The sequence below is a fragment of the Diceros bicornis genome, chromosome 5 (genome assembly GCF_020826845.1).
Source record: "Diceros bicornis minor isolate mBicDic1 chromosome 5, mDicBic1.mat.cur, whole genome shotgun sequence".
Classification (NCBI taxonomy): Eukaryota; Metazoa; Chordata; class Mammalia; order Perissodactyla; family Rhinocerotidae; genus Diceros; species Diceros bicornis.
This window is the reverse complement of record NC_080744.1, coordinates 1,963,854-1,988,848: the sequence shown is the minus strand read 5'-3', so window position 1 is coordinate 1,988,848 and position 24,995 is coordinate 1,963,854. Positions and strand designations below refer to the sequence as shown.

The 24,995-nt window shown below is 51.7% G+C and overlaps 2 protein-coding genes across 2 annotated transcripts in view; one reads left to right on the top strand and one right to left on the bottom strand.

The window, feature by feature from the left end:
* The window catches only part of POLE2 (DNA polymerase epsilon 2, accessory subunit), a 343,546-nt gene extending 329,883 nt beyond the window's left edge, over positions 1–13,663 (bottom strand). The window contains exon 1 of the mRNA XM_058540622.1: positions 13,659–13,663. The gene's annotated coding sequence lies outside the window, so the exon portion shown is untranslated. The remainder of the gene's footprint in view (positions 1–13,658) is intronic.
* LOC131405256 (fibroin heavy chain) lies at positions 488–22,317 on the top strand. Its single transcript, XM_058540349.1, has 7 exons — positions 488–676; positions 7,103–7,273; positions 11,145–13,609; positions 17,374–17,633; positions 21,073–21,203; positions 21,689–21,822; positions 22,227–22,317. Exons 1-7 carry the CDS (start codon positions 488–490, stop codon positions 22,315–22,317), a joined length of 3,441 nt encoding a protein of 1,146 aa, XP_058396332.1.
* The last annotated feature ends 2,678 nt before the right edge of the window (positions 22,318–24,995 follow it).

The following is a 24,995-nucleotide window of genomic DNA, read 5'->3' as shown; positions in this document are numbered from 1 at the left end:
CTGAACCGCTCAGCCCGACTTGCTCTTCCATTGGTGACTCCCGGTTTGCTGCTGCTCTCAGGCCTTTGCCGGCACGCCCCTGGTCCAGCCTCTACTGGCTGCTTCCCGAGTCGCTGCGGCAGCTTCCCGGCCGTTCTCTGCATCTGCTCCTTTCTGCTCCCGTTTGCCTGTGTCCAGCTGCTTTATATCTCTTCTCTGCCTCCCACAGTGCCCGGCCCAGTACTGGACGGTGGGTGGAGACTCAGCACGTTTTCTTAATAGAATGATATGGGCCTGGCACAGCAGGAAATCTATTTTCTAGCATCTGAATATGATTTTGATTAGGCTGGGCATCACCGTCTGGCGCCCTGAGAGGATGTGGTAGAAGCACAGCAGACACAGTCTAGGCTCGTAATGCAGGTGCAGTGTTACCGTCTGCAGGAAGGAAGGATGGGGATGGAGCCCACCCGGGAGCTTCATAGCTCGGCTACGACACGTCCCGTGGCCGATGGCTTTAATCTTCTCTGACAAGTCTGTAGCCAGTCCTGTTTCTCCACCGCTGCACAACTTCGGGGAGACAAGAAGCCCCAAGGCCTTCAGTACCTACACACCAAACCCTCAGCCCAGGCGGGAGTTGGTAGAAGCACAAGTCAAAGGAATCGCTGGATTCTCAGGTGACTTGGATGAAGAAAGTCAAGTAATTTTAGCTTCACCTGACTCAGGAACGCACACCTTAAGATACACGTTTCAGAGGGGAAGTTGAGTGTGATGGGGTGGGTCCTACGTGCTTATCGGATGTAGCCAGGAAAGGGTACACGTTGAAGTTACAGCCGTTCCCTGTACCAACCTGGGTGTCGATCAGAATGGTCTGGTGTTAGCAGGTCCCAGAGAAATATGGTCGACACCCTGCCCTGGGACCACCTGCCACTGACCAGACAAGAGAGCCACACCCGGTTCTTCTCCTTTGTCTCCAGAGTGTTGCTGCCAGGCGTGCATCAGCCTCCCTCCCACTGAGCACTGCAAAATAGTTTGACAAATATGCCCATTCCACTTTGTATGTTCGTCATCCCCTGACCTATCTGGTGCACCACACAGCAAAGCTGTATTTTATATGAAAATCTAGTCAGATAACAAGGGAGCTAGACTCAGCGCTTAAAATTCCTTCTCACCGAGAGCAAGTTGGTGAGACCTCTTTATAGGATAATTTGGAAATATTGATTAAAATGTAAAATTCAAATACCCTTTGACCAAATGGTTCTACTACAAGGATTTTTTTCCCATGGATAATAACAAGAATAACAACAACAACAAAACAAAAATACACATGTGTGTGTAAGTATTTCAGCATTGTTTGTAAGAGCACAAGACTAGACACAATGAAAATGTTCTTTAATAGATGATGGTTATGTTAGTTCTGATACATCCGAATAACGAAATTCTATGAGGTCAGGAGAAAGAATGAGGTAAGTCCTGGTGTGATCAGACTGAATGTGGAATGTGCTACAAGATGTGCACTGAAAGCACAAGGGCGTGCAGGTGGCATGTGAGGTGTGCAGCGTGCTTCCTCGTGTGTAGAAAGGGTATCAAAGCGTTCATTCACTTATTCAAACCAAATTTCCGGTAAGTGCCTCTTCTCTATGTATTTACCTGCTATTGAGTTTGTTGTAGATTTCTGAAGACTCATTATATAATTTAACTTGTTCTCAGAAGCTATGGTGCCATCATCTCTGAATCAAAACGAGAAGGAGAAAGGAGATTAAGAAGGAGGTGCCTCTTTATAACCTCAGGAAACAATGGAATCGACTTGCTGCCATTGCATCCCTCATCTGTCCTCCTCACTGAAACATCCTGCTCCCTTTAGGCTGGTGTTGGTGGGTTCTTGGGGGGGAGGTTCATGTAAGTATCCTTTTTAAAACCTATAATTCTGCACCTGGCGCTGGCTCCTTACGCCGATTGTGGACTGAAGAGCAGAGCAGGGTCCTGATTTTCATCCAGCAGCATAAAGTGAGGGGTGAATACTGGAGATTATAAAATAGAGGATCCCACCTATGATTCCATGGAGTTTCCAGACCAACAGTATGGTCGGGGCAGCTAGCTTAGGGCATCAGGGACCGCGAGATTCAGCTCAGACACCCAACCTTAGAATAGATGAAAAGCAGATGTTCATGAGGAATGCCCAGACGGTTCCTCGTCTCTTAGGTCTGGTACCTTGGTTCTTAAGGAGGAGAGCAGAACTGGTAAGAGCAGGCTCTGCAGCCAGACTCCAAGATTCGGTCCTGATGACACCATTTATTAGCTAGTTGACCCTGAATATGTGACTCTCTGGTCTTAGTTTTCTCATCTGTAAAATGTAGATAATTCTAGCACTGATCTCCTAAAGTTGTTTTGAAGATTAAGCAAGTAAATATAGGTAAAATACATACCAAACTGATTCAACACTGCGACATCCTTCAGAGCTCATCTATTTCAGAAAAAGTCATATTTCTGCCCAGTAAGCATTGAAAACTTCAAACGCCTCACAGCCCCTCTCCTCTCCAAGCTCCCTTGGGCTGTGAATTAAAATCCCACTGGCATTAATTTCAAACCCAGACTTGCCTTTGTGCTTAATTATTAGTTCTTCTCTCGGGAGTGGGGAATGTGGCACCTTTATTCATTTACAAAAAGTTTAGGTGCCCAACCCCCCCCTCAGTGGGGGTGGTGGGGGTGGCCATGGTGGTGGCGTCCGAAAGGATCCGAGGTTGGTGTGTCAGAAGCTCTCTTCTGCTGCTGCAGGAAAGAGACACCATCACAGTGGAGTCAGTCAGCAGGACATGGGATTCCAGGAGAGAAGGGAGCTGTAGGATCCTGAGCAGCCCTCACCTGTGTGGACCTGAGATCATGGTCTCTAAAACAAAGGAACTGAATTAAACGGTCTGCAGGTTCTTTCTGGTGCAAAGACATGAGCCCTGACTCAGGAAGCTCGGCTCCTGTTTTACTCACTGAAACACTCCCCTCGGACCTCAGCATCGCCTCCACCACACACCTAAACACAGCCACGGAGAAACAGTAATAACAGCTCCCGTGTTTGAGTGCTGGGTGCCACGTGCTTTACATACATCACTGCACTTAATGCTCACAGCAAACCTCGGAGGTAACTGTTCATTTTTCAGATCCCCGGAGAGGCAAAGGTGAAGGCCACACTGGGGCCTGGATCCTTCTCTGTAAAAAAAGGAACCTGGACTGGGTTGTTAAAGCCCTGCCAGCTCTGTGTATTAGTGCTGTGGAGTGGATTGCAAGTCCCAGCGCCCCTGTGGACAGCAGAGGGAACCCTGCCGGGTCTTTCTGCGCCATCCCCCACCTTCCAGCACTCTATCAGACAATGCCTCACTGCTATTCACAGGGTTCTCATGGACAATTTTTTCAGAAGTAGGTGGCCAGGTCCTTCTTCCTACTCTGTCTTAGTCTGGAAGCCCTGGAAACCTGTCCACCATGGGTGACCCTGCTGGTATTAGAAACACCGGTGGCATAGCTTTCAGCATCACAGCCACACACAGCCACCACAGTGTGACAAGTGACAGACGGGTGGTGTGGGTCCCTGACCCGGAAATGAACCAGGGCTGCAGCAGCCGAATCTGAACCACCAGACCGCCAGGGCTGGCTCTGCATGGGTCTATAAAGCTTTGTATTCTCAAGCCTTCCAGGTCAGCCACGTTTGGGGTGGAGGTCTTGGAACTGGGAAATTCCTGTGGGGTTCTTCCAGGATACGAGGTGTGAAACCACCATCATCCTTGTATTTCCACTTTTTGAATGTGTTTTGTTTTAGCCGAGCTGGTTTTTTTTTTTAACTTTGAATTTATTTTTATTATTTTTATTATCTGTGTGTGTGTGTGTGTAAGGAAGACTAGCCCTGAGCTAACATCTCTGCCCATCTTCCTCTATTTTGTATATGGGACACCGCCACAGCATGACTCGATGAGCGGTGCATCTGTCTGCGCCGGCGATCCAAACGCAGGAACCTCGGGCGGGGGAAGCGGAGCGCGAGAACCCAACCGCTACGCCACCAGGCCGGCCCCAGCCAAGACCGCTTTATGAAGCAGCACGCCAGCCGTTCTGCTAGAGCCCTCCAGAGCCTCCAGGGCAGGCAGATTCTGTACATTTGGTTCCAAACCTCCTCCCTTCCTCTGAAAACCTCAGCCCCTGCACAGTTTGCCTCAGAGAGTCCGCTGAGTTCCCCTCCTGTGGGTTTCCAGCTTGCGTCAGGCCCTGGGCAAGGCTGACCCCAGAGCAGGCGGAGCCATGTGACCCCACTCTCAGTGTCTGGTTTCCAGGCACATGTTGAAGTCTCGATACTAAGGCTGCTGCACATTTTCTGAGCCTCTATCTTCCATGCCTCTCTTGAGCATTTCGGTCCACCCAGTCCCACACTCATATTCTCACTCATTCTCTGTCTCTCAAGACATTTCATGGTTAAAAATAAACATGTCAAAATTAAAACCATTCCCTGCGACAAGAAAGTGTATACAGAAGGGAGAGCTGGAGCTCCTCACACCTCAGCCATTAAGGATGTCTTTGGAACCATCCTCCTCTCTACGGGGCCAAGAGAGGCAATAAATAGGACTCATCAGAGACTCAGACACTCACAATAAGACACGCAGACGTTCCTGATGAGCAGCTGCATTCGTCTGAGTGCCTGGAGGGATGTGGAGAAGGCTGGCAGTCACTCCCCGCCCTGGGAAAAGCTGATGCCAATGGCACCAAAGGCTCCCTGGGCTGTGCACACACTGGCCCAAGGCCACTACCAGGCCTGCCAAGCACCCTCCTCTCCTCTGGGCCTCCAGCCTCTCGAGGTGGGCAGGCTGTGTGCAAGGCCTTCCAGAGCAGCCCCTAGGAACCCCAAATCCTCCGACGAGCCAGCCCAACGGCCCTCAGTCTGCAGGCGAGGAGAGGGCAGGACACACGAGGCACCGGCAGCCCCCAGGGACAGAACCCTGCCATCTGCTCAAGGAGGCCCTACTTCACATGGGTGAGTCCTTCCCTCTGGATGGGGTTTACCAACAGAAGTACAGACACCCAGTTAAACCAGAACTTCAGATAACAAACAATGTCTTAGTGTAAATCTGCCCCAAATACCACACAGGGCACACTTACACTACAACAGGTTTTGTTATTCATCTGAAATTCAAATATAACTGGTGTCCTGTATTTGTATACCTGTAACCACAGCCCCACAGTCTGACCTCGCTGGGCGCTCCAGGGAGCATGTATTCTAGCTGTGTGCTCTCCAGCAGAAATTCTTCAGTTCTGCTTCTCCTGGGATTCCTGGTGAAAAGGCGAAGGTGACAGGCTACATCTACTGAATAAAATCCTCAGGGCTGGACCCAGAAATACACGCTGTATCAGGTTGTTATCTAGGTGGCTCACACCCACGTTTGTACTAGTTATCTATTGCTTCTGAGCAAATTACCCTAAACCACAGAGGCTGAAAACAACATGTATTATTTCACAGTGTGTACAGTCGGGAATTGGGGATGGGCTTAGCTCTGTGATGCTGGCTCAGGGTCTCTCATGATGCTGCATTCATCTCAAGGCTCCACCGGTGCTGGAGAACCTGGGCCCCAGCTCAGCACACGGCCTCTAGGGGGCCTCGGGTCCTTGCTGGGTACCAGCTGAAAACATCAGCTCCTCAGCACATGGGCCGCTGGCTTTTCCCAGAGCCAGGAATCCGAGAGAGATAAAGACAGAGAGACTGACTTCCCAAGACAAATCCAAATCCAGACTACACTGAAGGGAAGGGAATTACACAAGATCATGAATCCCAGGAGGCAGGACTCACGCCAGCCTTCCTGGAGGCTGCCCACCGCCATGTTCAAGTCTGAGAATTACGACTACAGATCGGTCCCCAACATGCTGTCACCAAGACCACATTTTAAAAATGGGAGCTGATGTCTTTGTTTACTTATTTTTTCCCTGTTTACATCCCTCCTCCCCATCCACCCCTTGGCGATTTGAGACAACAATGAGGAAGTAAGAAGAAATGGGGAAGAAAAACTAGTCCAATGACAGTCTTAGGAGAATAGCAAAATATTTAATTTTAAATGCCTGCAAATATTGTCTGAGTAGAAGGAAATTATATGCAAATCCCATGCGTATATAGCTGTGAAAAAATCTAAAAGATCTAGCACTCAATGTGGCTCTTGAAGAATCTCCTATGATGACGTCTGGAAACATAATAAGCAGGGCGACCAGTTGTCTCAATTCGCCCAGGACTCTCCCACATCCTGGAACACCCTTCAGTCTCAGGCACGATGAGGTGATTGGTCACCTTCTTAACAAGAAGCCAGCAAGAAATCACATCAGCCACTCTGCCCCTATCTACAGACTGAGTGAGTCCCCCCTTGTGATGACATGCAGAAAGGGTGGGCATTCACCTAGAAGCCCACCCAGGTGTGCCTTTAGCCGTGGCCTTAAGCTACCTCATCTAGAAGACAGGGACCATAAATCTGCTTTAGTGGAGCTTAAATATAACGATGCACAGGAAAGTGCCTTGTCACCCGAGGGTGCTGTATAGAGCTCTCTACTGCTCTTTTGAAGAGAAGAGCCACTCCCAGCATGGAAGGTGGGACCAAAAATGTTACCCTCTACACTTTTGCAACCAAATCTGACATTTTCTCCTTCAACTGAGCTGGCTGTGCTGACCTCCTGAAAAAGGGAACACAGCCCCCAAAAGCCACATCACACACCTTTAATTTTCATTATAATTTGCAATTTAATCCCCAAACGGATTTACACTGTTCCCTCCAGAAAATGCTGAACTACCAAAACAGACAGTCATCTCCAGTGTCGCCTCAGTGACAAGTGTGAAGTCTTCAGAGAAGACACATGATTCATTTTTCACAGCTCGGATGGTGTGGCCCCCTTCCCTCGGAGAAAACCTGTCCCCAGCGTGGCTCCCCGCGCCCCCCCCCCCCCCAGCCACACCATTCCTCCAGCTTTGGGAGACTGTTTTGTTGGTGAGAAAGGCAGGAATCTGTAAATTGTGTTAAGTGCTCACCCGCTCTCTTTTTTTCTTCTGCCTTTACCAGTTCTGGGCAGGCCCGCACCCTTATATGACGCCATGTTGACTGACTGTTTTTCTCGGAGGTAGGCCCGTGAGCAAGAAGGGCCGCGATCTGCTCTGTGTCCACCGTTCTCCTCCCCCTCCCCTGTACCCCGGCTGGGAGTCCCGGGCACCCAGCAAGGACGCTGGACTGACCTCGGGGTCTGGTCTGTTCCTGCCACTCCGCCGCCCTGTAACCTGGAACCTCTCTGGGTCTCCGTGAGAAGCATGAGGTCCGGCCCTCGTGCAGCATGGGGTGGTTTGTAAGGATCAAGTCACATCAGATTAAGGCAAATGAAAGATCTTAGGGTGCCATGTAAATACGAGGTGTCTGGTTTTTATGCGAGTCCTTCCTCTGACGTGCTCCAGGTTTCTGGCCAGCTGGGTATTCCTGTAGTATTGGCATTTTCCCTGTTTGCTGGGTGAGGACTTCCACTCACTGACCTCAGCGAGCTTACCGGATAAATATAACCATCTAATACTGCTGCAAAGTGTTGCCTTCTGACTTCTGTCTCAAAGTTCTACCCCATAAGAGGCTGATTTTGCCCCTGCACTTAGAGCAGCCTCCACAGTGGGTCCTTCCCCTGACATTCAAGATGGTGATATTTCAGTTTATGAACAATTTAGCTTTTCATTTTATATCATTTCTCCATAGACATAGAGTGTTTCAAAAACCTTTTTTTTTTTTTTATTTTATTTTTCCCTCAAAGCCCCAGTAGATAGTTGTATGTCACAGTTGCACATCCTTCCAGTTGCTGTATGTGGGACGCGGCCTCAGCATGGCCGGACAAGCGGTGTGTCGGGTGCGCGCCCAGGATCCGAACCCGGGCCGCCAGCAGCGGAGCGCGAGCACTTAACCGCTAAGCCACGGGGCGGGCCCCAAAAACCTATTTTTGAAGTCAGCAGTTGTATCTCAATAAAATCGATTCTTAAAAAACGAGCAATGCTTGGGGCCCGGCCCAGTGGCGCAGCAGTTTAGTGCGTGCGCTGCGCTTGGGCGGCCCAGGGTTCGCAGGTTCGGATCCCGGGTGCACACCGACGCACTGCTTATCAAGCCATGCTGTGGTGGCGTCCCATATAAAGTGGAGGAAGATGGGCACAGATGTTAGCCCAGGGCCAGTCCTCCTCAGCAAAAAGAGGAGGATTGGCATCGGATGTTAGCTCAGGGCTGATCTTCCTCAAAAAAAAAAAAAAAAAAGAACAATACTTATGCAAACCTTAAACAAATACCATAATTAAAGAGAAGATTATAAACACATTTTCCCCCGGTTCATTATAGTTAATATATAAATAAAACATTACAATCATATCAAAAGAAATGACACGAGAAAAAAAATGTTCACCTACAACCGTGCCTGCAGGATGCAACAAGCGAAGGCCCAACAAGGAGCCAGCAGGTTGTTCCATCACAGCACCATCCTTCTCAGAGCATGGGCCAGCTGGGCTCAGAGCCTTCGCCACCGCCCCCCCCCTCCCCGCTCCCAGGGCATTAGGGAGCAGCGCTCAGGGTCAGCCCCATCACAAGCTCGCTCAGAAAATTCTTGATGGAGCTGGACAAAGACACTGTGATGCTTAATTTTATGTGTCAATTTGGCTGGGCCACGGTGCCCAGATATTTGGTCAGACGTTATTCTGGATGTTTCCGTGAGCATGTTTTGGGTGAGATTAACTCTTAAATTGGTGGACTTGGAGTAAAGCAGACTGCCCTCCCCAGTGTGAGTGGGCTTCACCAATCACTTGAAGGCCTGAATAGAACAAAAGACTGGGGGGCCCCAACTGAGCCCTCAACTTCTCTCAGCCTTGATTTCCTGGTCTCAAAAACAGAAAGCACTTTGTAAACCCCGTTATATAACGTCTGGTGTTCTATTTACTTATCATATTTCCTAAATTCATAGTAAGAGCCAATATTTGAGGACTTGGTATGTGTCAGGCTCTGGGTCAGGCACATATATTATTTCATTTCATCCGACAACCCCACGTGGTGAAGAGTAGCGTCATCCCCACTTTGCAAACAAAGCACCTGAGGTATAGAGAAGTTCAGCCATGTGCCTGAGGCCACACAGCAGGGCTGGGACTCAGATCTGTCAGAACCAGGGAAGTTTTCCCGCAGTGATCAGCTGTGTGCCCACAGGGAGTTACTTAACTGCCTTCAGTTCTGATATTCTCGAACGTGCCACGGACACCTGTCTCTCCTGTAAGCCTATGGTGAGAACTCAGGGAATCACACTCGGGGTGCATCTACCGCAGCGCCTGGTGTCGCTCAAGGAGTGCACTGAGAATGGCTACCAGAGCCCCTGCCCCGCACCACCAGCCCCTTCACACAGAGGACAGTCTGATCATGCGTGCAAACAGGGAGCAGCCAGATTTGCTGGAAATCAGTAGCCAATCTGCCGCATTCATCAAAATTTGGTTTTAAGAAATACTCTTTGTCAAAAGAGGCAATGAATTTGAATAAATTTTTCATGCTAAGACTTTTAATATGGTAAATGAATATCTTCTTCTTGAATATATTTCTAAGAAGTCTACTCTATAACTCAAACTTTTGACAAATTGAACATATCTGAAAATACTAATGAAATATATCTCATAATTAAAAATATAGCTATAAGATTATTGTGTTAGTTTGCTAGGCAGCCATAACCAAGTACCACAGATGAGATGGCTTAAACACAGAAATTTATTTTCTCACAGTAAGGGAGGCTAGAACTCCGAGATGAAAGTGGCGTCAGGGCGGGCGCCTCCTGAGGCCTCTCTCCTTGGCTTGTGCGCGGCCGCCTTCTCCCTGTGTCCTCACATGGTCTTCCCTCTGTGCCTGTCTGTGTCCTGATCTCCTCTTCCTATAAGGACACCAGTTATCTGGGATTAGGGCCCACTCTAATGACCTCATTTTAACTTAATTACCTCTTTAAAGCCCCTATCTCCAAATACAATCACATTCTGAGTTACTGGGGGTTAGGACTTCAACATATGAATTTTGGAGGGACAAAATTCAGCCCATAATAAAGATATATTTATTAACTATATTCACAATACAAATATATTCCTATTTATTGGACATCTTCAGAATCACTGACTATGCATCAAGAACATATTTATATTCACTGACTATATTTGAGAAAAATATATGCAGGAATATATTCATACAGAGAGTAGTCCTTGAAACAAGCTTTCGGGAAACTGGTTATTTTGGTAAATTTGACAAGATGGCCATATGGAAGTTGATATGGTGTTGAATTATTAACAATCAGGCATATTGATCCAGAGCTGATGTAAAGCCTGTGTGAACCCAGATCTAATGGGACCTTCCCACCCACCAAGAATCTCACACTCCCCTGTGAGACAAAAGCACCCAGGGCCACATGCACCTGCTGGAACCAGGGCAGCAACTAGCTGACAGGCAGCCAGCAAGGGGCATTCTGAGGGAAGAGGCCGGGACTTCCCAGCCTGGGGAAGGCTGGGTCAGTGAGCCTCCCCGGGAGCCTCCATCCTGGGGGGGGGGGGGGCGATGGGTGTCGCGCCCGCGGGGGGCGCGGGGGGGAGCACAGGGAGGAGGGAAAGAAAGGCTGCCTAGAGACAACTCCTCTTCCCAACTTTGCACGTCTTTCTCCCCCCTTTTCCTGGATCTCCCCCAATCAGGCCACATGGCCACGTCTGTGTCACAGATGCCACTTCCAAGTCACCCCAGCAACGGATCCTTAGCAGCAGCGTCAGCTCCTTATGTCCTGGCCCAGGTCCCTCCTGCATTCATTGAACAGTGACATCCCAAGGACGCTAGTGGTGAGCCCCTCCCCCTCCGCCCCCCAAGTCCCCACGTCGCTCCCCCCCCCCCCGCCCCGTCCTGCTGAGGAGGAGACCCTCTTCTTTCCAGGATCAGCCAGCGGCCGGTGTCCGGGTCTCTCTCCTCCGCCCCTTTATCTTCGGCCCCACCTCTGCCCCCAGCCCGTCCCACAGCCTCCCCTGCCCCGACCCTCTCCGCACTGGCCCAGACTCCGGGAGGTGAGCGGCCGCTCCCTTCCTGCGGCCCACCGCCTCCCTTTCCGCTGACATCGCTCTTTCCTCGAATCCCCACCGGCCTGCCCGCCCCTCGCAGGTGCTCAAGGCCCCAGAGCGGGTGAATCGTCGACTGGGAACGAGGGGTCTTCCCGCAGCAGCGGCGCAGGGAGGCGCAGCGCGTGCAGGCCGTGGGGTTAGGGGACAGGGCTGGACGCCAGGAGGGGTCCCCAGGGCCACCCTGAGGGAGGGAAAGAACAGAGCCCCGAGCCGGGGCGTCGAGGGGGCTGAGGAGCGTCCTCCTGTGCTCCAGGTCCATCAGGTCACCTGGGGGCGAGGACCGGCCACGCCACGCACGACGAGGCGTCTACACTGTGGATGCGCGTGGTCAGTGCATGGGGCCTGTTCTTTAGAGGAGGATGTGACCCCGAAGGAAGAGGGCGCGCTGGATGAGCCGGCGTGCTGGACGGAGCGGGGACAGGAGCGGGGACGGAGCGGGGACGGAGCGGGGACAAGAGCGGGGACGGAGCGGGGACAAGAGCGGGGACGGAGCGGGGACGGAGCGGGGACAAGAGCGGGGACAGAGCGGGGACGGAGCGGGGACGGAGCGGGGACGGAGCGGGGACAAGAGCGGGGACAAGAGCGGGGACAGGAGCGGGGACGGAGCGGGGACAAGAGCGGGGACGGAGCGGGGACAAGAGCGGGGACGGAGCGGGGACGGAGCGGGGACAAGAGCGGGGACGGAGCGGGGACGGAGCGGGGACAAGAGCGGGGACGGAGCGGGGACAAGAGCGGGGACGGAGCGGGGACGGAGCGGGGACAAGAGCGGGGACGGAGCTGGGACGGAGCGGGGACGGAGCGGGGACAAGAGCGGGGACAGGAGCGGGGACGGAGCGGGGACAAGAGCGGGGACGGAGCGGGGACAAGAGCGGGGACGGAGCGGGGACGGAGCGGGGACGGAGCGGGGACAAGAGCGGGGACAGAGCGGGGACGGAGCGGGGACGGAGCGGGGACGGAGCGGGGACAAGAGCGGGGACGGAGCGGGGACGGAGCGGGGACGGAGCGGGGACAGGAGCGGGGACAGAGCGGGGACGGAGCGGGGACGGAGCGGGGACGGAGCGGGGACAAGAGCGGGGACGGAGCGGGGACGGAGCGGGGACAAGAGCGGGGACGGAGCGGGGACAAGAGCGGGGACGGAGCGGGGACAAGAGCGGGGACGGAGCGGGGACGGAGCGGGGACAAGAGCGGGGACAAGAGCGGGGACGGAGCGGGGACAGGAGCGGGGGCGGAGCGGGGACGGAGCGGGGACAGGAGCGGGGACGGAGCGGGGACAGGAGCGGGGACGGAGCGGGGGCGGAGCGGGGACAGGAGCGGGGACGGAGCGGGGACAGGAGCGGGGACGGAGCGGGGACAGGAGCGGGGACAGGAGCGGGGGCGGAGCGGGGGCGGAGCGGGGACGGAGCGGGGACAGGAGCGGGGACGGAGCGGGGACGGAGCGGGGACAGGAGCGGGGACAGGAGCGGGGACAGGAGCGGGGACGGAGCGGGGACAGGAGCGGGGGCGGAGCGGGGACGGAGCGGGGACAGGAGCGGGGACGGAGCGGGGACGGAGCGGGGACAAGAGCGGGGACAGGAGCGGGGACGGAGCGGGGACGGAGCGGGGACAGGAGCGGGGGCGGAGCGGGGACGGAGCGGGGACAGGAGCGGGGACGGAGCGGGGACGGAGCGGGGACGGAGCGGGGACAGGAGCGGGGACGGAGCGGGGACGGAGCGGGGACAAGAGCGGGGACAGGAGCGGGGACAAGAGCGGGGACGGAGCGGGGACGGAGCGGGGACGGAGCGGGGACAGGAGCGGGGACAGGAGCGGGGACGGAGCGGGGACAGGAGCGGGGGCGGAGCGGGGACGGAGCGGGGACAGGAGCGGGGACGGAGCGGGGACGGAGCGGGGACAAGAGCGGGGACAGGAGCGGGGACAAGAGCGGGGACGGAGCGGGGACGGAGCGGGGACAGGAGCGGGGACAAGAGCGGGGACAGGAGCGGGGGCGGAGCGGGGACGGAGCGGGGACAGGAGCGGGGACAAGAGCGGGGACGGAGCGAGGACGGAGCGGGGACAGGAGCGGGGACAAGAGCGGGGACGGAGCGGGGACGGAGCGGGGACAGGAGCGGGGACAGGAGCGGGGGCGGAGCGGGGACGGAGCGGGGACCGAGCGGGGACGGAGCGAGGACAGGAGCGGGGACGGAGAGGGGACAAGAGCGGGGACGGAGCGGGGATAGGAGCGGGGACGGAGCGGGGACAGGAGCGGGGACGGAGCGGGGACCGAGCGGGGACGGAGCGAGGACAGGAGCGGGGACGGAGAGGGGACAAGAGCGGGGACGGAGCGGGGATAGGAGCGGGGACGGAGCGGGGACGGAGCGAGGACAGAGCAGGGACGTGGGCCCGCCCCGGCTCCCCCTGCCGGGGCCCGCGGGGACCCCCCCCCCTCCCCGCACAGCCAGCTGCTCCGACCACGTGGCGCGGGCCGCAGCCGGGTCGCCAAGGTCCAGCCCAGGAGCCCTGGTTGATCCCGTGGGTTCAGTGTCCGGCCCCCCGTCTCCACTGCAGGGCTCCCCAGGGCAGGGCTGCTTCGAATCCGGCCCAGGGCCCCCACATTACAGCCCACCCGGGAAACCCGCAGCCCGGATTCCTCAGGAACAATGAAATGAGGCGCAGTGTTGAGCTGAGGAGTCCCCTCATTTGACAGGTTGGAGGAGGGGAAGGAGACAGTTGCAAAACCAGGCCAATCCTCTAGGAGGAGGGGGAGGGGAGGAGGGGGAGGGGGAGGGGAGGAGGATCTGTAAAATGCTGGGCGGGTCTCGCACTCACTCCTTTAGGAACTGGCTCCTTACAGGAGAGCAAGCGACTCATAGGCACAGGTGTCCCCACCACCCACCACTCGGCCTGGCCCTTTGGGCACAAATGAGGAGAGACTCGGACTCTGTCTCTGGAGACGATCTGGGAAGATTGATAAGACCCGGCCCCAGATCTACCAGCGTCTGAGAGGAAGACAGCTCCAGACCCCAAGAGGAACTGATCAGTCACCTCCACACCCTGTGGACCTGGGGCCAGAACCCTGCTCTCGCAGAGGTGAGGCAGGTCCACAGACAGACTGCGACTGAGAGCCAGCCCTCCTGGGGAACTGACTCAGTTTACCCTGGAATGAAGTGCTTGGCTGAGAGGGGAAGAAGGAATCAGGCCCTTTGTCACTGGGAGCACTAAACTCACGTTTCCATCCAGTGCTCATGTTGACACCTGGCTCTCATGACTGTTCTCCTGTTGGACTCTGTGGGTGGACAGAACAAACATCCCCACCACCATCATCACCCCCATCTTACAGACGAAGAACAGACTCAGACCTTGGCCTGCCGGAGGACTCCCAGAGAGTCAACAGCAGGGGTAGGAGGTCAGCCTTCACCCCCTGGCTTCCATCTGCCCAGGAAGTCTCCACCAAACCGCTGAGGCAAATCTTTAATCAGGAGAGGGAGAGGGTGACCTGAGGGGACTGTGTGGCCACTCTCCTAATCACACTTGGCATTGCTTGTTTGGAGAGACGGTGGCAGACCCCCCTGGGAACTCACAGATGGGTCAGGGGGTCCTGGGAACCCTCCAGTGGTTGGAGAAGTGCTTCTGGGGAGATTCACAAGCCCTAGCCCTTTCATCCTCCTCCCCACAGTGGGGCTGAGCAGGCCAGAGTCCAGGGCTCTCCTTTACAGATCCCCTCTCCTTGCCTGGGTCCTCATGGAAGGACAGCCAACAATGCCATTCTTCCTCCTGCAGAATAACTGTCACATTTTTCAAGGCTGTCTGGCAAGTTATGTCTGTGCCCTAGAGACAATGGGACTAGAATCCCTCCAGCCTTTTATCAATAAATTACAAATCTACGTACAGCCTTCACCTCCTTACACACACACGCTCTCTCTCTCTGCTCACATTTCTCAGGTCTGGGCAGAGATCTTGATCTAAATGCAAAGCTCTGAATTGCTAAGTGGCAATATTAGCTTGGGTCTTATGTTACATCACATTAAGCAAGAGCACATAAGGTAGCACTTATATCAGTTTTGATGGTCCCAAGCCCATCCACATGTAACCTCAACATTTAATCTGGCCTCCTGTTGGTTGGTAATTGAATTCTCCCCTAACTGTAGCCAGTCATCTGTCAATCATCAAAGCTGCCTTTAAAATCAACCCAGGGCTCTATTGTGGGAATAATAAGTGAAGAGCTGTCTTATGTCTTTCATAAATTAGCCCTCGTGAGAGTCAGGGATCACTCTAGAAGCTTTAGAAATTCATGGTTTTGTTTCAGGGTGCTGCAGAGTCACCACATAGGGACCTCAGTCATCCCATACAAGAAATCACCTTTAATTTTTAAAACTACCTTACCAATTTATTTGGAATAACATGATGTGAATATAAATTGTATTGACAGTTTCAAGTCTGGTGATATAAAAACAAATTAGGCTCATTTAAATCTTTTCAAATGTCTTGGCTGCTCTGGACTATCACATCTAAAGTCCAGTCAAATGCGTATTGTGTCTGTTAACATCCACACCCCAAGGGTCAGCTCTGCCTCCATTCCAGGCCCCTCTGGTATGCACTGGGAAAGCGGAGGTTTTATCTTGCATCTGAGGCCCGCCCAGTGTAGACACTCTCCCTGGCCCTTCCAGGCACGGCCCCTGGCAGAGGGTGCGGCCCCCTCCCATGGGCCTCCCCAGAGGGTGAAGGTGGGTTGCACGGCTCTCACACTGGCCTCTTCACTTTCTGCCCCCACAGGTAGGCTGTGCCTCTGTGTCAGACCTTCCTGAAAGCTGCGTAACTAAGGGAATTAAAATAAAAAAGGTAAAAAGTTAAAACTCCACGCTAAATGTGGGCTTTTCCTGTAACCCAGGAGAACAGCAGTGAGGAAGTTAGATGACGCCTCCATTCCTAATCCTGCTCTTGGGATCTCACACCTCGCACCCAAGGACCTCTCCTAACACACGCGGCCCCTCTCCCCACACTGTCCAGGCACCCACCCCCCACCTGCCCCCCGCCAGCCACAGGCATCAGTCCAGCCCCAGAATCCGCCCACTCCTGCTAAGCAGTTCGTGTTCTCAACTCCTGAGGTGTTCCCTCTAGATAATGATCCTGTGATGGGGAAGGAGAGGCAGAGGCTGGAACGTTTTCTGGGTGCAAAGGTGGTGGATTTGCTCTTTTGTTAACACGGTTAAATCAAACCACTCCCACCTCAGGTTCTGGCTGCTTCGCTTTCACTGACTCGTTTTATGATGTTTACCGTCATAGTTTGATAGGCTGAGATTTCCACAGTATGTTCAGCAACCAGCACTATTCTAGAAGCTTGTAAATTGATGGCTAAGATGATCTGACTGGCATTATGGACAAAATGGAGAATTAAAAAGCAGATTGCTTCCTAGGACACGTAGTGGTTGAAAGGATCTTAAGATAGGAGCCGGGTTTGAAGGCTCCCCAGCTAGGGCTTTCTCCACGGCAGGGAAGAGGAACCCAACCCCAAAGCAGCACAACAAAGTTAACCAGGCTATAGAACTGGGGAGTCCAGGGGTGCAACTGGCTTCAGGCATGCCTGGTGTCAAAGTCTCAAACAGTGTCCCGATTTCTCTCTTGGCTTCTAGACTCTGCTTTCCTCTGTGCTGACTTTTATTCTTGGGCAACTCGAGGCTTACTTTATCCTTAGCATTAGCTACCCCAGAAAAGAGGAAGTGCCTCTTATCCAGGAGGGCTCTGTGGGGTCAGCTTGGGTCCCGTGACACCCACCCCCAAACCTTGGCTGGCGACAGACATGAGGCTGTTTGGCTGGGCTTGGCCATGGGGCAGGCAGAGGGGTCAGTGCAGCTGGGTCTTAGACAAGTTTGGTCTTTATCAGATGGTTGGGGGGTCTGACGGAGGACAGAAATCATAGCTACAGTTGTCTGCTGCATGGAAAGATTGTGAGCAAAGACAGAAGCAGCAGAGCACACTGTGTATCCAGAAAAGTCCACTTTGGTGAGAGAGAAGAGAAAGGGAGAGTGCAGAGGGGACGAACATGCTGTGAGGGCGTTTCTACCCGGCCGGGCAGGCTCTGGGGAGGAGAATGGACCGTCTGGAACTCCACGTTAGGAGTGTGCTCTGCCCCCACTGTTGGCACAGACGTGTGTGGGAGCTTGGAAGTGGGAGGCTATTAGAGGAGCCTAAGCAGAGAAACGGAGGCCTGACCTGAGGCTACAGCATAAAAACAGGAAGGGGAGGAAGACCGTGGACCCTCTGATGGGGGATCTCTATGATACACCGATTTTCCGTAGAGGCAGGGGAATTAAAGACGGTGAGAGAATGATGATGCCATTCGTGAAACCCGAAAGTGAGGCAGAAGAGTCTACTCGGCAGAAATTTTGCTCAGAAATGGACATACTGGTTGGGCAAGCAGAGGAAGATATCAGGCAGGAGCCGACGAGGCAAGGCCCAAGTCAGGGGAGGGGTCGGAGCCCGAGGTCTAGAGAGGGGGAATCTACAAGAGGCTCGGAGGATCATGAGAACTGCAAGATCTATGAGGAGAGCGCCAGAGGTGAGCGTCACAGGGCGGAATGCTGGGGAATGTGAGGTAAGCAGCAGAGAAGGAAAAGGAACCAAGGACGATGACCACGAAGGAGCAAGCGGATGCTGGGCCACGCTGGGCCGGGGGAGAAAGCTGACCCTGCCGAGTCAACCAGGAGGGGAGCCCCACCCTAAAGAGAAAGCGAATTAGAGCTCCACCTTCAACAGCGATGCTTCCCATGCCGGTTCTGTCGTCTTCATGTCACATTTTCCTTGTTCCTTTCACAGGGGAACTCCCAATCAAACGAAGTCCCGCGAGCAGACATAGAGGCGAAAGACTCATGGCTTTGAGCACCAGCATTTGCACCTGGTCTAAGCTGTATTAAGTTGAGACCTGAGCTTCTTATCATTAGGAACAACATACTCTTTTTGGATCTTCTCTCATTCTTCTAGAATAAGAACCAAGTATTAAAATAACTGTCCAGGCACGCTGTGCTGCAGACAAGTAACCGTGACGGGGAGGCAGCATCACTACGTGCATCTGGGGACAGATGTACAAAACCTGAACCTGGCCTGTGAAAGGCAGTTGGAGGTCTCTGTGTGTGAAGGACGCAGATGGGAGTTGTGGGACCATCAACGTATTTAAGTTGAGAACTGCTTGGCTCTGAAGCCAAGGGAGAAGACATTTTCAAGACTTCTCTTTTATTGGTTCCCTTTTTCCCCAATATTTCTTGAATTTTGGTACTTCCCAGGGTCTTACCTTGGATGTTTTTTCAATTCGGGGAGATCTGTAAGACCTCCTCTTTCACTATCCGCCCTTTCCTCTGCCCCCGAGCCAACATATTCAGCTGCCCATTACATTATATCTAACCTGGGCTGCAGTGTGTGGTGTGCAGGCTGTGTACTGCAGAGTGCCATTGAAAGGGGACACCATTCACATTGCAGACATCGTCATTGTTTTGAAGTCAAAGCAAAAAATTAAAATTATACCTTTGATTCTAAAGTTGTACAGTTTGTACACATGACAATTGTCTAGCAGATGGCGGGAAAGTCTCTAGTTCTAATAAAATTAGTACATTCTAACACTTTTCCAACAGAAAGTATTTTAGAGAACAGGGCTCCTTTCTGATGTGCACAGGGCACGACATGGTCTGTGGAGGCCCTGACTGCACCAGGATGCTTCACGGGCACCTGCACGGCTATTTCTTGTTCTGTCTAGGTCCACAGTGGCTCTTGAATCCATTCTTTCCTCTCCATTCTCACTGCTGCTGCCTGAGTTCAGACCCCCCTACCACCACCGCCCCACCGACTCCAATATCCCCTGCCTGGGCCATTGTTAATGCTTCCTTCCTGATCTCTTTGCCTCGTGTTTCCCCCTCCACTCCACCCTCCAGACTGCTGTCAGCATCTTTCTAAAATGATTTGACCAAGTGACTTCCCTGTTGACTCGCCTCCACTGCCTGCAGAATCCAACGTACACTCCTGAATGTGGCCTACGAGACTCTCCATGGCCTCTTCCCTTTGTCATTTGCTACAAACACCCTATGTTCCAACAACTCTGAAACCACCACGTCTGATGCAGTTACAGGAGTTTGTCTAGAACACCTGACAGGCTGTCCAATTGATTCCATTCATCCTTCAAAACTCAACTCAGGGGCCGGCCCAGTGGCGTAGCAGTTAAGTGCGCATGCTCTGCTTCGGTGGCCTGGGGTTCGCAGGTTCAGATCCCAGGTGCAGACCTACGCACTGCTTATCAAGCCATGCTGTGGTGGCGACCCACATATAAAGTAGAGGAAGATGGGCATGGATGTTAGCCCAGGGCCAGTCTTCCTTAGCAAAAAAACAGATGTTAGGTCAGGGCTAATCTTCCTCAAAACAAAAAACCTCAACTCAATGGTGCCCTCGTGAAATCTTCCCTCATCAACCAGCGTTCACCAGACCCTCCTTTGCACTGCTGCCTTAGCTCATTTATACCTTCATTATTGCGCTGCTCTCAGAGTTGCAATTATTTTTGCATGTCTATCATTTTATGGATGAGTGAGCAGCGTAAGGGATTGCATTGTATCAATTTATTTTCCCCTAGTCCCTAACAGAGTACCAATGTGTATCCCGGACACCTAGCATAGTACCTGTTTGTGAACTAAACTGAAGAGAGGATAAATGTGTCGAATGTTTCAGAGAAGTCATGGTGGGTGGATTTGATAACGAGAGAAGGGAAGAGAATTGAAATGCATCGAGGACCTTTTATAGCGGGTGTTATTCTAGACACTTTACATACGGGACCTCAGCTTTAGGTTAAATGTGGAAACACTTGAACAGCAACAGCCATATCTCATGTGCTGTCCCCTCTACAGTATTTTGAGGCGCCTCCAGGAACTTCTCTGCTAAGTTCTGCCCCTGCCCTCTGCAGCCTCCACTAGTCGGCTGCATTGGGACCTTCGTGTTCAAAGGGGGCTATTTCTCTGTTTTGTTTTGTTTTGGCATACATTCTGCTGGGAAGTACCCAACAAGTAATGCCTGCCATCTTATTAAGGTCTTACAGGATGTTTTTGGTAAGAGTAACCTCTCAAGTCTTCTCCTGTGACTTCTGACCCCTTCCTGTGATGAAAGTGGGGTCTGATAAGGAGGTGAAGTCACGGCGGGACATGAAAGTAAATGACAGGCACGCTGCTCTACCTGGAATCCCTCCTTTGTAACAATGGGGGCTGTTGTTTGTGTTTCCTGGACCACCTACATCTTGTTTACTCAGGACGACTTCCCTCCCACCTCTCTATTGAGAGAATTGACTGGTTTGAATTCTCAGAGGAACAGCTGAGGCTTCTGCTGGGGAGATGGCTTCTTCCCTGCCCTGGTCCCCATACGGTATCTGGTTCAACCATGACCACAGTGCTGCCCAGTAGAGAGCATTCTCCTTTTACAGGAGGGACACTAACATTCAGAGAGTCCCACCTGCCCAAGGGCACACGGCTAGACAAGTGGTGATTGCTTAGGGGAAAACAGAACGGTCCAGCCTGGGCACATGACGAGGGGTGGCTGGATTGAGAACTGCACTGGCTTCCAGAGCTCACTGGGGACTCTGCTCCTGCCGGCTACACCAAGCCCCCACTGTCTCCGCTCTCCCCTGGACGCTCAGGTTAACAACTGGACGCTTGCTGCAGACAGAGAGCAACGGACTCAATGTGCTGTCAGATACGTCCCGAGAGTGAAAGGAGAGTGTCAAACAACAGAATTTTCTTTAAATCCTTGTGACAAGATTTAGAAAGAAGGTAGTTATTTTAAAAGCACGTTGTCGTTCCTACATTCATAAATGTCACTGAAATCCAAAGACATTCTCTGGTTAAACATTTATTATTTGTGCGAGTGTGAAACCTGTTTTTCCTGTTTTCAAGTTTCAAGAAACCAGGCCTATGTTCGATGTGAGTTACAGGCCATGAGATGACTCCTCGCTCTCACTCTGGATGTAACTGCAGAGCTGCTCATCCGAGTTTTGGATAAAACATGCTGTTTGTATTTGGAGTCCCTCAACATGCAGCTGTGCCGTGCACGCAGTACACACGGGTTTTCAGGAGCCTTCCTCACGGAACGAGGGCGGGGACTGAAGGTGGGTTGCTGGCACTGCACACGTGTAACTCGGGCAATGATTTATGGCAGCAGTGAGGAGCTGACACCTGGACCTGGAACTTGGACTGCTCATTCCGGACTTCAGGTCAATAAATCAGAATAAAAGTTAACTTCAAAACATCACCCAAGTGTTCACAAGCACTGAGCCGTCAAGGGTTTAACAGACGGCTGGTGGAGCTTCAACAGAGCTGGTAACAGAGGGCAGTCTGCTAACTGTCCCACAGGGACGCTGCTGAGAACTGCATCCAGAACAGCTCTTCTTCAAAGGCCTTAACTGGGTTTTGCAAGGAAGAAATATTGTTTTCAATCTCATGAATATTAAAAAGTGTGAACTTATTCTTCACAAAAGTCAGTTAGCATATCATAGGTAAGTAATAAATGTTTCTAAAGATTAAGACCAGCTCTTAGTGCTCATGACAATCTTTTCCATCAACTGAGACCAGAAAGGCCCTGGGAGTTTAATAGGACGCAGTAAAGGGCCTGCGCCGCTTCACAGCGGCCACGGAGCAGCAGACAGTTCAAGGTTCTGACTCGCACGCTTGTCTGTTGGTCCAGACAGTCGGCCTGCGGGTGAGTGAGCCGTGCTCCTGCATCCCACCGTATGTCCCGCCACGTGGTAAGATGGTTTATCCAGGAGGCAACTGCTACGGACGCATTTTCGAGTCACGCTGCTCTTCGAGTTAACGCATCTTAACTCTGAAAATAGTTATGCAGACACATCAGTCCCAGAGTTCAGAAAAAGGACCTGCTGCTGTGTTTCGATTACCTGCTTCCTAACCAGTCTCAGTTTAACAGAAGGAAGAATTGCAGGCAGGGGGACGTGAATCTTGGCGCTCCAGCCAGCAGGCCCAGCCTCATGGACTGAGAAATGAGGATTTCCTGTTTCTATTGGCCTTTGGACGCTCGTGCATTTGCTTTAGAACCATAATGATGAACAGCAAACAAAGGTTTTTCTCCCACCCTATTTTCTTCTGTCTAAAATTGCTTACTTGTTCAAATACAGGTCCTGTAGAATTGGGCTCTCCACCTCCCCCCACCCAGGTGCCATTCCCACCGTGACGGGGCAGCGCGTTTACAGGGGTCCATACTCGTAAAGAGATGCCCAGATTTCACACAGCAACACAGATCAAGTCAACTTGCATTATACACACTTCCCCAGTGCCCACGTGTCAAGGAACCCCACCCCGACTGTCATCACAGCATCTACTGAGCACTGACTATGTCCAGTATCAAGGGCACTGCATGTGTTAAACTTACACAATCCCCACAGCAAACCACAAGGGGATACTATTATGATCCTCACCTTACATATGAGGAAACAGAGGCACAGAGAGTTTAAGTAACTTGCTCAAGGTCACATAGCTAGTAAATGCAGAATTAGGACTCAAACCCAGACATGTGGTCTCAAGGCCTGTGCTCTGACACTGTTTTCAGAATGCGTGGGAGAAAAACACTGTCATAGAGATAATTTGCCCTAACGTTTTTTTAAGTCTATTGTTCGAAAACTACTATCTTTTATTAATAATGAATGACATAAAACATATCTCACAACTGCACAGAACTCCACCAGCACACAGGAACTAAGACAACTCATAAATGACCCCAAACACCTCACATTGTTAACCTAACTGGTGAAAATGGCTTCACAATTCACTGCTTTTCTACCCAAAATTATGTAAAATGAAAACTCTGCTTTTCCATTATTTGATTAATTTTCAGTAAAATTTTGTTGCCACAAGTTTTTGGTCTCCATGGTATGAAAGCTGAATATTCTTCTTTTATAACGTTTATTATCAATGAATCAAAAACTCTTTCAAATCCTGATGTTCCTTGAGGAAAGAGAAAAACCGACAAATGGCCTAAGTTGACAGGACTGTGGTATCACCAAAAACAGGGCTTCAGTCTGATGTAAAAGCTACTTACTACTCTAGTGAGGGAGGTGCACCAGTTTGAAAAACTAATTGAAATTAATTACAAGTTTCAAGGACTTCAGATGTAAAATCATGCATTATACAAAAGGTACTTTCAAGGTGAATTTATTTTTCAGAACTTGAACTAATTCAGCCTCTTAAATGTCTGTCTCTCTCTCACAGAAGATATCAATAGCAGAGAAATGGTTTATGAATTGCAATTTATGTAGCTTTATGAATGACATTCAAAAATTCAAAAGGCATTATCAGAATGCAATGGACAGAAAGATAAATCAAATACAATTTTATAAGAAACAAAATCCAGCTTCACTTACAGGGTTATTACGGTCTGCAAATTCATCTGCTGAAACCTATTCCCTCAGGCGGTGGTATTCGGAGGTGGGGCCTTCAGGAGGCGAGAGGTCACGAGGGCGGAGCTCTGTAAATGGGATGAGTGCCCCACAAAAGAGACCCCCAGGAGATCCCTTGCCCCTTCTGCCATGTGGGGTTACGATGAGAAGAGAGCTGCCTATGAGAAGGCGGGCGCCTTGATCTTGGACTTCCCAGCCTCCAGAGCTGTGAGAAATAGATATCTGTTGTTTATAAGCCAGCCCGTCTGTAGTAGCGTTACAGCGGCCCGAATAGACTGTTAACCATGTTATATTCTGAACGGAACTCGTGATAGAACTCATGATAGGCAGGTTTATTCTTTAAAGCCTAATTTAGTTCACCTTTAAAATGCAAGTGTGATTCCATTTCAAAATATTTTAGCAGCCTCTTTTCTACACTTTCAAGACAAAGTCAGGCAACGCCATCTACAGGAGACCTTTGGAACAAGTCGTATTTCCATGACCCACACTCTTCTTGAATGAATACAATATCCACAGTCTGAGTTAATATTGTATTTCCCCTCATTTAACAAGGACACTTTCAAGAAAAAGGGTAAGAAAAATTTAAAAAGTATGCTATGTAAAAACGCCACTGTCATTCTGGATTATTAATACTTCTTAAAATAATTAAAAATAATCTAACTTCACTGCCAGGCTCACCAAACATGATCTGTGGACCAGTGGTTAAGCCCTACGGCAGAGGAGACTGGTCATGGGGACACACCTGCGACAGTGTTCTTTTCCCAGCGATTGAATCCCCCTTTCCTCGAGTTGCATCACCTCTACCTTCTTGGCAGATTCTCTAAATTTCCAGATATTTAAATAGTTTCTAGGGCTCAGCCCTGTTTATCTTAAAGCCTCCTACTTCATAGGTTCCACATCGGGTTCAAAGCTCTTTCCCTCCTATGCAGTGTCAGCCCACTCTAACCACTCTAATGTGCATTTTTACATTTCTCTTCCCTTTTCTCTGCTCTCTTCCCTTTGGGAAGTAGACGTTAGAAGTGGTTTCCTGATTGCAATGGTTCTCAATTTTGGCTCAACATTAAAACCATCTGGAGCCCTTTAACAAAAACAGCATGCCGCTGACTTAATGGGAGTGGGATGGGCCTGACAGGTCTTTAGTTTGCTTCTGATTTTCCAGGTGCAGCCAAAGTTGAGACACACTGCCTTACTGTGGGGGCTCCCTACTCGGCTATAACTGCATTGTGATAAGTGGCCCATGGGCTTCACTGAGCACAGTGCCTCATTCCTTAGCACCGGCAGCCCCTTGAGATTTGGGAGTTGGCTGTATTCTGGCTGACCCCCAGCTAGGGGCATCACACCTCACTCATCTGTTGCACTTGCCTTTTAACCTCCCCATGATGCTGCAGAAGTCCTCCAGCCCCCAACTCGTGTTATCACCTCTCGGGCTGGCAGGAGCCACCAGCAATAACTCTGCTGACAGTCCCCACATTACCTCTCCAATCCCATTCC